At 43.6% G+C, this 14,166-nt stretch overlaps 1 protein-coding gene and 1 long non-coding RNA gene across 3 annotated transcripts in view; one reads left to right on the forward strand and one right to left on the reverse strand.

The window, feature by feature from the left end:
* The window catches only part of LOC118174697, a 16,034-nt gene extending 2,105 nt beyond the window's left edge, over positions 1-13,929 (forward strand). Inside the window, exons 3-5 of the long non-coding RNA XR_004754744.1 lie at positions 7,433-7,437; positions 7,874-7,876; positions 13,919-13,929. This is a non-coding gene — a long non-coding RNA (uncharacterized LOC118174697). The remainder of the gene's footprint in view (positions 1-7,432; positions 7,438-7,873; positions 7,877-13,918) is intronic.
* ANKRD13A (ankyrin repeat domain 13A) lies at positions 469-13,576 on the reverse strand. Of its 2 annotated transcripts, XM_035340189.1 has the most exons (16): positions 13,425-13,545; positions 12,348-12,401; positions 11,513-11,645; positions 11,254-11,378; positions 10,739-10,784; positions 9,913-10,056; positions 9,321-9,516; positions 8,266-8,332; positions 7,043-7,124; positions 6,254-6,312; positions 5,556-5,692; positions 4,997-5,154; positions 4,420-4,530; positions 3,544-3,695; positions 3,227-3,291; positions 469-2,444 (listed from the first exon to the last, which is right to left on the reverse strand). In XM_035340189.1, exons 4-16 carry the CDS (start codon positions 11,341-11,343, stop codon positions 2,246-2,248), a joined length of 1,506 nt encoding a protein of 501 aa, XP_035196080.1. In that variant the 5' UTR covers positions 11,344-11,378; positions 11,513-11,645; positions 12,348-12,401; positions 13,425-13,545; the 3' UTR covers positions 469-2,245. The 2 variants fall into 2 exon arrangements, with proteins under 2 accessions (XP_035196080.1, XP_035196079.1); XM_035340188.1 differs by lacking the exon at positions 12,348-12,401 and having other exon boundaries at positions 13,425-13,576.
* Positions 13,930-14,166: the final 237 nt, after the last annotated feature.

A 14,166-nucleotide genomic window follows, 5' to 3' on the forward strand; every position in this document is an offset into this window, starting at 1 on the left:
CAAACAGCACAGACCCTTAAACAAACAGCACAGACCCTTAAACAAACAGCACAGACCCTTAAATTATGGTATGTAAAAGCTCGTTACAGATTCAGAACAAAACTACAGCTATTTGTAACCGAGTTTCTGCTTTCCTAAAAAGTCTGAGTGTCCTTGGAAAAAGGAAGCTGGCAGAGAGGGTTGTTGTGTGGCACCCTCAACATTAGTAGCAACTGTACTATGTAATCCTCGGCTGCTCTTTTTCCTGTCTTTTCCAGTACCTATACTAAGAAAGAGGAACCTTCTGTTTTAGAAGGAAGGGGGGAAGTGTCGCAGATTTTATTTATTTTTATACAATGCCAGCAAGAGAAGAAGGAATGTAACAAAACTCAGTTTACAACACAGAACAAAGGAAATCAGCTTGAAATATTATTTTTTCCTTGTAACCTTTGAAATGCTTCATAGAAAAAAAGCAACATGAGACAGATGTTCTTACAAAGGCAACAGCACTCTTTATTTCCGCTGAAGGGAAAAAAAAAAAAACAAACATAATTTCACCTTCTACCTCACGACTTTGTCAAGAGCTCAATGCAAGGCTTTTTCCCTTTTTTGCAATTGAGAAAGTCACAGTAATCCTCTTTGTAAAGACAGACGCGGTTCCAACACAGACCGCTGCCCCTGTGCAGGACAGCCACATTCAGCGTTCCTGCAGACACCAAATAAGCCAGTTATGGTTGCAAGCTGTAGCACTAAACAAATATGGTGCAGATATACCAGTTCTAGTGTACACTGAATTTTAATTGCCCGCTACATAAAACAATGGATTATAGGTTTAAAGTAGAGTTCTAAGTTACCAACCATCTCACTGGTTAAGATCAAGTCTATTTTAGAGTGATTTTAAACTAGTTAATTGTTGGTCACACAGAACTGCCCTGTTTTGCTCAAGGAGTAAGTGCAGGATTAGGTAGCAAGCTCAGACCATATGTACCATAGGTTCTTCGCCCTTCTGCCAGCCAGAACTGAGGAGTATTGCTCACATTTAACTACTGTAAGGCTTTCCTGTGGACGTACATACGTTGTGTACTTGTGGAGTGCACTCGAGAGTCACAGTGTAAGTACTGTAAACACTGACAGAAGTGCAGATAAAATAGCTACAAATATACCCTATGTCTAAAGACCTGAGGAAAGCTGGTTAAAATGTGTTTTGGAACTATTACAATACCATTTCAGTGAGCGTAGTCATAGTGGCTTGTTCTAAAATCAATAAAAAGATTCAGATAAAAAAATATATGTATTCACATGAAGGATAAGCATTTGAATTTTAAAAAGCAACACACACTTCCCTTTCGGATGACAAAATTAAAACTCATCTTCCAATAAGTATACATTAAAGTTTCACCTGAAGTTTCTCCTATTTGAAGTTAGCACCCATATACAGGCACGCACACATGCACATGCACACACAGAGAGATCTCAAGAAGCACCTGTATCTACCACTTATTTTCTTGCTGCCCTCTGACTATGGGAACTAGCTGGTTTTGAATCACTGCAGAAACTGCTACCTCACTAGGCAGATGGTCCCCTTGTAGGATCTAGAGTTTTACTGGCTACTTGTTTTGTCCTATTTCAGAAAGCACTGGTTTAATCTTGAGCTTGGATTAGCCGTTCAAGTATAAAATTATTCCTCTTAAGCAGGAGCACATGATAAAAATCTTGGTAACTAGAGAAGAAAAAAATCACATATAAACAAAACTAACAGAATTTATCTGTCAGCGTGGTATACCGTCAGCATAAAGAACTACTGTAGGTGTATGTGTGAAAATGCATATAGATACTCTTCCACATAACTGGAAGGAAGAGACAATGGCTTTGAGTTATTCAGAAATGACTAAGCAGATGAGTATTTCTTTGGTAAGTAATGAAGTGTCCCTCTTGAACTCCCCATCAATCAGGTTTTCAAACTTTACTGCAATCTTAAATCCTGATGCTAAGCAAAATTTCCACCTGCTCTTCAATAAATATGCATAGGTAAAAACTTACTTCACAGCTAAGGCTGCACAGCTGGGCAGCCAAATGCAGATGCCCATGTTCTGAAACTCCCTCAAAAATAATAATAAAAACAGCTGTCGTAGCTGCTGCTGCTAACTAAGAAGGCAGGTGAAATCTTTACTTAAGCAATCGAGGACTGGTCTTCAGACTGAGAGCTCTGAAAGCCTTCCGTTTTATACAGATTTGGTCATCCTTATTTCAGGAGATCACTAAGGAGCTACTTTTCCACGAGAGAAAGCCGTAAAACTTGCTGAAGCTCTGCATCTTCCTCTTCACGGCGTTGCTTCTCCCGTTCTTCCTGCTCTCGGACAGACAGCTCCATGGCAAGCTGCAAGTCTTTTTCAAAACTGTTTGGTTCGCTGGGGGTGCTGCAGCATGAATTACCTGTGCTTGTTAGATAGCTCTCCTGCAGCGCCCTGAGGGAAGAAAAAGAACTTCAAGTAGTAAGAGACAGAGAGATTATTTCATGTTTCCTCCTGCAATGATCCTCCCTAGCAACTGTATTCAAACTGCAAACCCAAATCGCTCTCTGAAAGGGCAGAAAGCAGCTCTCAGGATAGGAGAGTTGTTCTAACAGAGTTCCTAATGTAAAACGTGCTCTTTGAAGGTTCCTCAGAATCTTTCATACATATTTCTAAAAGTATTCCCTCACAGTTTAAAGGTAACAATTACTGCACACAAAAGAGCCAGGAGGATGCAGTTCTTCACCACACAAAGATTTTTTTTCACACTGAGCTGCAGGAAGACCCCACGGATACTGTAGCAGACTCCCAAAGGTCCACTAAATGCAGGTTACCAAGTTTTAAAGGACTACATCATGATATTGAAAATAAGAGCCTCCTTGAAGAGACAGTATCTAATATACAAACGCTTGAGCCAGAGGGACCAATTTCAGTTTTGAGAGCAGAGCAGAAGGGATGTGTTTACTTGGTGGGTGAAGAATCAGTTGTGTGTGCAGGTCAGTCCTGGAGCTGAGCTAAAGGGACTCAGAATATAAACCAGGGAAGCCCAGTTTGGAGTTCTCGCGTCTTGGAAAAGTAAAAATTAGAAGCAGCACAGGAAAAGAGACCTTGAATTCTGAACATCTGTTACTGTGTCCAGGGGAAAAACATTAGAAGTGCAGAATTGTTTCAGACTACTGTTAGAAGTATTTTTGCTCCACCACAGCATTTTTGACATGAAAAAAACAATCAGTTACCTCTGATACTGTATATTGAAGTCCTGTGAATATGCAACTGCTCCATTGGAATGCATCCCCACTTCCTAGAAATGGAAAAACAGAGACAATTCCACGGAAGTTAACAGATTTGTAGTGCAAATCACTGAAAGGAAAGCTTTAAATCACTCTTTATTTCTACTTTTAAAATGCATTTCTGTATTCTTTCCTCCTCTGAGGTTCTTGGAAAAATCCATCCTACATAACACTTCCCAAATATTGATTTAGTTCAGAGATGCAGCTATTGCTGCATTGTGAAACCTGTCCAATCTGCACTGAGCAGATTACAGCATACTTACTTTATTTCCACTGGATTCCAACAAACTCTGCTGAATAGCAAACTGCATGATCTCGTTATCTTCATCCTGCACGTGTATGTTCCTCCCATCATCTTGGACATGGTAAGATTTAGGGATCTCAAACACTGACTGGTCAACCTCGAAATTAGCACCTACAGAAGCCAAATATAGTTTAAAAGCACGGCATGTTTCTGCAAGTTGTTAATCAAAAAATTCTGACGAATGCTTATACATGCTTAAGTTATCTCCAAAAAATGAGATAAAGCTGACTACACATACACAGAGGCTTTGAAAGACTTCAGAGGCAAACGAGCACAACAGGTAAGAAAGGCCATATCGTGTCTTACTAAGGTGGCTGAACTCTGACAAAACCATACGGGAAGAAAAAGGGTGCAAGAGATAAATGGTGCAAGAGATAAATGGTGCAGTGGCTCTGACTTCTCGGAGGTTATTCCCAATGAATGGGTCTGTAAAAGCTTTTAGGACAGAGCATCACCTCATGCATGCAGTCACAAGCACCCTGCTCAAGCATAATCCACGCTCTTCTCAAAGACTGAGCTGTCACAATAAGTTTGTATCCTCCTTCCCATAACAATAGCTTTCATGCTGGCAGCACCACTCATCTAATGCACCAAAATTTAGACCTCAAAAAAAACTCGGGAAAGCTTGCAACAGCTCAGTTTAGTCAGGCAGGTTTTGAAGGGGGCAGAGTGGAATGACATGATCAGTATCACACAGTCAGGATCAGCTGCTGTACACCGCAGCTTCCTCTCACCCGTGAGTGTTTGATCCTCTGCAGTTAAACCATCTCTCTTCTGTGCACTCCGCTGACAGAAATGTAAGAAGATGTGATCACTGCACATTTCCACTCCTTACCTGAATCGCAGTGTGCGCCTCCAGCCATCTGTGATGTTTTCTCAGCTGTCCTGCAGCCATTGACGTTTTCAAAAGTAATTCGGGCATTCAGCACATGAAATAAGGGAATTTCTATTAAAAAAAATAAGTACAAGATTTCCATCAAAAAGAGAATTCTGACGTTCACTTTCACACCCGCAGCCACAAACCCTTACAGGTTTATGGAGTATATTCCACAAACTGCATGGCAAAGTGCAACTCACTTCACCAAGAAGTCGCTCTTAGTCATTCTCACTCTGCCTCTGTATCTCAGATTATTGTAAAAAACACCAAATCAAAGACATTCAAGCCAAGAGGAAAGGGTGAACAACAGCTCACTTGTACAGGAATGATACCATTTTAAAATTACACGTCTGTACTGGCTATAATTTGGATTCAATGATCCCAGACATACAAGATAACATATATCCGTGGTTTTGGTTCTGGATATGTTCAAGATAACTAGTAAAAAACTAAAATTGTTTTTGTAACTGTACATTGCAAAACCCATAGAAAGAATGGAAATGAAGATGCTAGACTAAAAATTGCTGAACATTACCAATTTTGACAGGGAATCCTGGTGGAAATTCCAGAGTGATGAAATCCTTAAGTCTGGCAAAATGAGCACTAGTTCTGGCCATCAGATCAATGATCGGAGTGACTTGTTCCATAAGGGACAGGGGAAACTCTTCACTCATCCACAAGGTTGCTTTGAACCTGAAGGAGTAAGTTGTATAAAAGCATCCTGAGTTCACAGTTTTGGAAACTGTGAAAGCAAAATACATGGCATTTTCAGCTCCTTCATACAAAGAGTAAGAACAGTTACTGCTTGAAGAAACCAAACCACACTCCTGGTCAGGCTAAAGGCAAGGCACAGGAGCTTACTGACACCTAGCAATATGTAAGGGATGGATTTTTAAAAGTTACAGCACTAGCCTGAATGCTTTCTTCTGGCTAATGGAAGAAGAATTAGACCATGGGTGAATACTTCAAGATCTCTCTTTCGATTAATTTTGCAAGGGAGGTAAAACTGTACTGGATATTTGTAAAATACAGTTTCCAGAGATCAGATGACTGGGAAAAAGGAAATGGGAAAAAGTTAAAATTTTACTTCTCACTTCTGTGTTCGAATGGTGACTTCTTTCGGTCTTCCTATATCTCTACCTTTCAAATCAAAGTTTGGGTCCAGGTATTCCTCCAGAGTAATAGCAGTAGGGTTGTTACTGGTGGCATACTCTGTTGTCTTGACCGTACTCTGGAAGGAAAGACAGAAAAAAGACCAGGTAGTACAGAATTAATAGGCAACGGCTAGTACAGAAAACTTGCAAGTTACCTCTTGTGAAGTAGCTCGTTCTCTGTTTTAGTCACCAGTGACGTTAGCCAGAAATACAAGCACACGTTTAAACTGTTTTCTACTGAGGTTAAAAATCTCAAATCATTTTAGAGACAAGAAAACCCTACACAAATACTTTAAAGCTAGAAATCAAAGCACACACAAACTGCATCATTTCTTTGCTCCAAATCTTTCACTAAAGACTAAACTTCGATGGGGGTATTTTAAATACCCCAAACCCCAGCTCTTCCTTTGCTAACAGATTCTACATGGTTTTCATGGGAGTGTTCAGAAGGAAGCACCAGCTAGCTACTCATACAGGAACATCTGACAAACAAGCAAAAGACTCCTCGGGGAACATTCAAACCTCATTATCAAAACTGCTGCTGAACTAAGGAAACAGGAAGAGGGATTCCCCATGCCCACAACTCTTATTGGTACAGATCTCAGCACTGTACTCGTTATGAGGTCAAAGACACTCACCTGAGCACCATACTCGTGCTCCACTGTACCCAGAAATGATTCCAGAGGGTTCCTGTCAGCTTCAGAAAACAGAAGGAAGAGTTTTCGATTATTACCAAATAGCAGTAAACTTCAAGTACACACCAGGCTAACAAGCAAGGCCTCTAACCCAAAGTGAAGTAAGCCATACACAGTCAGGAGAGAGCCCAGGTTTCCTGCAAGCTTTACCAGGGAAACCCAGGACCTAAAGGTGACAGAGTAAGATGGATACGAGACAGAACAGAGGCAAGGATTTTCGGTGGTTTCTATCTTGAAGAAATAGCTTTATTGTTCACAGTGCCTCCCCTCTTGGCCCCCAAGATAGGCCAATGAAGGGCAGCGTTTGCATATGAGGTTACCAGCCACCCATCCTTCCTCCAATTTAAGGACCAGAGAGAACCATAGGACCAGGAATGAAGAAGAAGACCAAGAAAACAAAGCTCACGTGAACCTTGTAATCATGGCCAAAATGAAGTAAAGGCATGAACACATTCCAGAGCACAAAATTGCATGGAAAAGTACAGCTTTTTAAAGTTTTCAATAAACTTTCAATAGCTTTGAAGGGCTCTTTCCTCTAAATACAGCTAGGATAAATATTTGGTCATTTGTAGGCTGGGAGTCAAATAACAAGCTACCTCAAACAGCACATGAAACTAAAGCAGGGCAAGGTCAGCAAGAAAAGTATTTCACGTCTTATCTGCCCACTTCTGCAGTCACGCAGAGAAGATATCAGAGAGCCACTTCACTCCAGCTGTCCTATAGAAATAATACCTTTATATCTTCTCTTTTCCTCTTCTGTTAAATGTTCCGTTCTGATTTTTGTGACCACATTCACGTTGTTTGCAATGTACACCTTTAAAAATAAAAGCACGAGGACAAAAGTCACCAGAGGTTAAAAAACAAGGTTCTTTCTAGAAACACCATGAACACAAACCTAAAGGAAGACAGAATAAAGTGACGTGGATCTGCTCCTTACAGACAAAGGCCTCTAACGCACTGGTGATCAACAGGGAGTGCTGCACTTTGATTTTCTGACCCCTTTGGTGTAACGGAAATCCCACATACTATTTGCTTGGCAGACCAGTGCTGAGGCTGAAACTACGCAGCCACCTGCTGGGCAAGCTGATAAAATATGAAACCCCACAAATGATACAACTCCAGATGCTGTTTCTAAACAGAGGTCACTCGCAAGACCTTCCAAACGAAATTCAGCCATGGTTTAATTCTGCAGGAGCACTGGTGAACCCCAACATCCCACCAAATAGTCCCGCAGCCTTGTGAGAAAAGCCCTTGAATAAGTGTACAAAGCTTCTGCATTTATTTCCCTGTTAAATGAAATTACAAAAATTATTTTTAATTGCACAAATTCCAAAATCTGGAGTAAACACAGACGTGAGGAAGTTAATTCTTGTGATTCCCAAATTCCTAAAACTGCAAGGCTGTAAAGCCATCTTCAAAAATATCTCCCAGAAGTGTGTCTGGGGAGGGAACCTGTCACAAAGACCAAAGTGACTGTATTGCTCATAAACATGGCCAGGGGCTTCAGTTTACTATCAGTCTCTTACTGCTTGAATTTGTGATGCAACTCACGGCACCAAGAAGCTGGTACTTCCTTCAATACTGGCACTAGAGAGTGCTCACAGCACTTTGCCAGGGAGTTCCTTGTCTGTTAAACAGACAAAGAATGACAACACAGGAAAACAAGTTCAATTCTGGTTTTTGAAAGGGAGATCGAAGTTACGGTGAATCTTTTGCCCCTCTTCTGCCGAAATGCTTCAATCCTCCCTCTCCCCAAAGCCCCTGCCGATGTGCCTGCACACACCCTTCCCACAAACTGGGCACCCTTCAAGTTCCTTGCTCCTGCCCAGTTCTGCTGGCAACACAAAACAGCTCTTGATGGGAAATTTAGGACCTGAAACACTCAGGAAATAAAGGCAAAACAATCATACTTCAGTTGGCTGTACGACTTCTTAGTTGTGTGCAACAGGCTTTACCTTTGCTTCGTAACCATTTACTCCTTCTGCTTTTTCTGTCCTCCACACCCAGAATCCAGTGGTGGTTCTGCCAAAGAGTGAATACCAGAGATGTCTACACAGTTGCATTTCTACACAGTCCCCAGCCCATTTTACTAAAAGTGCTTCGAACAACCAACATTTGTTAAGTCATTTGATTATTAACCCCAGACCTAAACACAGGACAATCTGTCCTCACGCACACACACCATGACAGAGCTGAGCAAGTCACACTGCTTTCATTCTTAGTGCATGGCCAAAGCTCTGAGGCTTAGTCACAGATTTTAAATTCAGATGTGGATACCTGAGCCACAGAGGAGGACAACCTAAAACCTGGATCATTCTGCCTGGCAGCCTGTGCACAGCAGCTTTTAACGCACAGAACCACAGCTTAATTTCAAAAGTAATCTGACACAACTGCTTGAGGAACAGATTTCTAGGAATATTTCTGTCTGGGAAATCTTTGTTCCTGGATGTGGAGATGCTGCAGTTACTAAGGCTCACTGAACGTCACGAGGACTAATTCTGGGAAGCTCTGAACGTACTAAGCATTCAGGAGAAAGATGCTGCAATTACACATCTCACTGAAAACACCTGTTGACAGCATGATCATGGGGTTGTTTTACTGCATCTCAGAACACTCCAAGAGGAGCTGCATAAAAAGGACGGTTTGAAGTAAGCTGACAGATACCTGGATAAGTATTTGCAGTGAACAAAGAAGATAAATGTGGTAGAAGGTACTATGGAAAGACACACTAGGCAGATTTTAATTGAAAGTATTAATGTGAGATTTGACTCATTTAGCTACACGCTGTAAGTTCTTGCCCATTGGTTTCAGTACTGGCACATTTTGCCAAGCAACAGCAGCTGACAAAGCATAGGTTTTTTACTTAATGGTACGTGGAGTTTAACGTAATTTCAGATCGAGCCATAAAGTACTTTATGAGTTTGACATTTTAGTCTTTAAAACATTATTGCAGGTATGACCATCATCAGTCTTGCAGTGTTTATTTGTTGAGAGCAACTTTGCATCTTACCTTTCAAAAGCGATATTTTTAGTATCAAGGCACGTATTAATAATTGGAGAGGTAAGGCGTCTTTCCACATCTTTTCTTTTTGGGGTCATAGATCCCAGCGTCAAACGCTTCATGTGTTGGGAAATCTCAAAGCGCTCTGTTGTGACAAACTTATCATCGTGATTTATCTCAATTAGTTCTGCCCAACCTCCGGTATCTGTTGGAACATTACATCTCATTTTAAAACACTTTACCAACAGCAATCCACAATGAAAAACCTGAGCATGTATTGTATCAAATCATGGCAGTTGCTAATTCACTGATTTTATTTGAGGGCAGATGAAAAGCAAGTGAGAAATTGAAGTAAGGTTTTAGCCCTATTACCAAATTTTGACCTCAAATTTACTCAAAAAAAAAAGCCAAACAAAAACCCCAAGCCATTATGTTAAATCACAAAAACACTATCTTCAAGACACTAAAGGAACATACATACAAAGCTTTCCTAAAATTCAGTACTCAGCCTCAACAGGTCTTTGTAAGCAAAGTTGGGGTTTCTCATTGTGGTTCACACAGTAGTTGGTGATCAACGGTGCAGACACGCCAAAGCATTTACCTTCGCCCTTGAAAATTAAGCTACGCCTTCCCCTCTCCCAGCTCATATTTTCAAATCCCAGCAACGTGATATCAACTCGCAACTTGGCACCACTTTTCCAGATGCGACAGACATCACTTGGACAAACCCTAGACACCAGTGGAACTACAAAAGAAAAGAAGGAACATGTAAATATAAAATATTCAAGACACGGAGCACACAAGAAGCCTGAACTGAAGCAGAAACCTGAGATATGAATTGCTCAGTACTGTGAGCATTATTCCACAAGAAGCAAGCGAGATTCTTCTCACAGCTAGACAGGGTCACTATCAGCTCGGGGACAAAACCCACCAATTCCAATTTAAAGAGTAACATGAGAAGGAATGAAGCACTGGTTCAGACTAACAGATGTGAAGTGGGTTCAAACCAGTCTCCTAGCAGCCTGATAGATAGCTGTTTGGAAAATGAAGTCAGCTCTAAGTCCTAGCATTCATTTCTTTAAAAGCAAAACGAGTACTTCCAAGTAGTCTGGGCATCTACATATCAGCCACGTATCACTGTCCTAGCCATCGATAGCCAAAGATACACGACCAAAATCCCCATAGAAGTCTTCACAGCGATTCTGACAATGGTTAAAGCCTCCATTTAAAAAAAAAAAAAAAGAAAAACAAAGAACAATTGTGCAACAGAAATACAAGCGGTTATTCTGAGAACTGAAGATAAGTATTCTGGGGAGCAGGGAATGAAGATTCCAGTAAATCTCTCTCTGCTTATCTTTTGCCATTTTTACATGAGCAGGTCCTTTTGTCTACTGCTTAGAAGAGAGAACAATGACCAGGACTCTTACCCCAGCTAGTAAACTCCCATTTCATTTCCACATAAAAGTCAGGAGTCTGGAAGAAGAAAACATCCTATGAATATTTCACAAAATGGTTTTAATCTAACGCTCAGAACAGCATTTCCCATGAAGGTTTTAGATAAAGGAAAAAAAAAAAATCAAAAAAGAACAGAACTTCAGAGAAAAATAAACATTAGAACAATTAAATTGAAGATAACAGGCATAAAATACATTACCTTACTGCTGATTTATAAGAAGCTATTTTGCTTTATTTTACTGTAGAAGCAGTAACACCTTCGAGAGTCATCCCCCAATGCTGGACTTCATGACTATGGATTTCAAAATCAGAATCAAGAAAAAGCCTCCACCTCCCAGGGATCTACGCAATATGCATGTTGAAAGGAAGAACACAATTGCCCACCTTCAGATCACAGGGCTCTAATCTCTGTTCCTGATTTCAGTGTACTTGAACAACTTGAATCAGACTTACAGTCCGGAGGAAGAGGTTTAATCTAAATAACTACCTCATTAATCTTTTGGAGTAATTCAGGAACTCCTCCAAGCGTCATAGAGGTCTGCTGATAGTCTCGATGCTGCAGAATCATATGTACCATCTCCGGATCTCCTGTGCTGACAGCTTCATGTAAAACTGAAAGAAACCCAGACACAAGCTAGTTTTAGTTTGCTTTCTGAGCAAAACACACAGCGCAGAAGCAGCCAAGGTACAGCATTAGTAACTGAAAAGCATTAACACACAATTTCTGTTTTTAAAGGTATCTTTACCTGTCCATCCCTGTGCGTTCTCTTTAGTTACATCTGCCTTGTGTTGAAGAAGAACTTTGGCAGACTCTATGTAACCCAGGGAAACAGCAAGGTGCAACAAGGTCCGGCCTCGTGGATCACGTTGATCGACATCCTGTTGAGTATCCAAGAGATAAGCAATGCTGACGCTGTTCTATCAAACACAGTTACTCACAGCACACTGAGGAGGTCACATAAATAAAGCTTGCCAGTAACAATTGACTCTAGGACTAATAATCTAGTAATGCATGGCTCTAGGAGTCAATCATCCCTAAATATTCCCACATATCAGTTTGTGATGCGTAGTCAACTCAGTGTTCAAACACTGCCCTCAGCACGCTGCAAGCTAACTTCCCCCCAAAAGAAAGAGAAGCAGAACAGAGCCTATGCACTGACATGGTAGGAAACGGGACCAGCAGAACAGGACTGGGCCCTCACTGATGCTTCTCATTTCTTTTCCTGTAATTATTTCCCCTTCTGTCACCCTTCAGAAGCAGTCTCTCTCAGGAAAAGACGGGTGTTCCACCCTGCGTGCACCGCTCCATTGACAGTCAACAGCTCGAGTGGAGGACTTAATGTCATACAGCGGAACAGGAAGAAACACAAAATAAAGCAAACGAAACCAGGCCATACAACACCGATTCTGTGTAGCACTTTTTGAAAGCAGAGGAGCAAATGTTAAGTTATAAAGCGTCCATTTGACTGACACACACAGCACAATGAAGCCCGAGTGCATTTTGCACGAGTTATAAAAAATAAAAGTAAAAAGATACACAGGCATAAATATCCAAAACATGCAAGCACAACATACTCATACCTTACATACTTTTCACTATTAGCTTAGAGATTTGAAACAGAAGAGCATCTACAACTAAAGGAAAAGGGGAAAGTCAATAGCAGAACAAGAAAGGAAAGTTATTACGCAAGTTACCGCGGTTATCTGTCAGCATTCGGTTCAGAAGACCACACGCAGCCGGGTAAGCTTCATTTTAAAGGGCTCTGCTTTCACTTCAGTGCTCGAATACCAACCAGCTTGCTTCCCCCCTTCCTACAGATAAATGCCTACTGCACTGACAGGCAGAGGACTCCAAAAAGGCCCTCTTGGTGGTTTATTTTTGCTGTTGTTAACCGGTAGCCAGGTATTTCACCCACCATTTGCCACACCAAGTGCAGCTGGCAAGTGTCTTCTGACCCCCTCACCCGCCCTCCGCCAGCAAGAAGCTTATCCCAGGGAAGCTGAGGAAACGTATCTTTGGAATACTCGAAATGAAGCCATTTAAGAGCCGATGAGGGAAGTCAAGAACAGGCATATCCCTTCTTAACATGCTGCTCGTTTCCTCAAGGCGTTTCAGGGGGTGACACCGCACAGGGGTGGGCGCCTCAGGAGAACGAGATGCAGAACGGTGCTTATTTAATTATAAACGGCCTCGGCTCAAAACGTTACCGAAATAAACAGAAGCAACGTGCCAGGAAGGACTTTAAGGAGTAAGAATTAGAAGTTTATGGACTTCGTTAAGAGCTCCGATTACAGGAATTAGATAAAAATCGCATTCCAAAGATCCTCCCCTAAACCCGGCAGGGGAGCATGCTGCGGGCAAGCGTTAGTAAACCGCGGGGTGCCGGCAGGGCTGCGGCATACGGTGAGGAGGAGGAAGGCAGCCGTCATCCCCTGCTTCTGCTCGGGCTCTGCTGAGGGTTTGCGGCCCGTTTCCCTCACGGGACCGGCACCGGGGACCCCGGGCCCACGGGGCTGACACCGAGGGCCCCGGGCCCATGGGCAGGGCGGGTGGGGGGCCGGGGCGCGGCCTCCGCGGGCCCAGGGCCTCCGTGTAGCCTCTCCCCACGGCTCCCAGCCCCCTCACGGTTCCCGGTACCGGCTCCCGGCCCCCCGTACCTGGCCCTGCAGCTCCTGGTCCAGCCGCCGGTGGTCGTTGTCCCACACGAGGGCGTGCAGGGGGAAGGCCCCGCCGGGGGAGCTCATGGCGGTGCCGCCCCCCCCGCCCCCGGTCCCCTCAGTCCCGGTCCCCTTACGGCAACCCCGCCCCCCTCCCTCCGGGAAAGCGGCCGGGATGAACCACGGAGCAGAGGGGGGGGTGTGGGGGGTTTCCTCCCCTCGGCTCCCCTCAGCGCTCGCGGAAGGAGGAAGTCGGTGAAAAAAGTGGAACCTCCGCCCCATCGGGCTGCGGGTGGAGGGGGCGGGCCGGCGGCAGGAGGATGTCGGCGCGCACCGGGTTCCCCCCCGCTTTAAGGAGGAGTTGGTTTCGGCCGCCCGCCCTGGTGTGGGGTATGGGGGGAGCGCCCGCCCTGCGGCGCCATTGTGGGTGAGGGCAACCGCGGGCACCGACGCCTCCGGCCGCCATGTTGGATGAGGGCAGGGCTTCCTGCGAGCGCCCACTTCCGCCAGTCGTCCCGCCGACCTGCTCCGCGTCCGCCGCTCCTGAAGCCTCGCCTTTCCTTCTAGCTCCCTGCTTACCATTACCGTGATCCCCTTATCACCATCCCCGTAGAAACACGGCGGGACAGCGGAAGGCAGGCAGCACGAAGCGGCAGTGCGCTGCCAGGGCCAAACATGGCGGCGTCTCCCATCCACCCCCCTCGCCAGGAACCAACATGGCGGCTCTACCCCTCCCTCCCCT

Source organism: Oxyura jamaicensis, chromosome 15, assembly GCF_011077185.1.
Source record: "Oxyura jamaicensis isolate SHBP4307 breed ruddy duck chromosome 15, BPBGC_Ojam_1.0, whole genome shotgun sequence".
Classification (NCBI taxonomy): domain Eukaryota; kingdom Metazoa; phylum Chordata; class Aves; order Anseriformes; family Anatidae; genus Oxyura; species Oxyura jamaicensis.

Coding starts and splice junctions, on each gene's coding strand:
- ANKRD13A (XM_035340188.1), bottom strand. CDS start 13,511: ATGAGCTCCCCCGGCGGGGCCTTCCCCCTGCACGCCCTCGTGTGGGAC. Junction 11,379..11,512: donor GAACGCACAGGGATGGACAG/GTAAAGATACCT, acceptor GGTTTCTTTCAG/TTTTACATGAAGCTGTCAGC. Junction 10,785..11,253: donor TACTCCAAAAGATTAATGAG/GTAGTTATTTAG, acceptor TTCTTCTTCCAG/ACTCCTGACTTTTATGTGGA.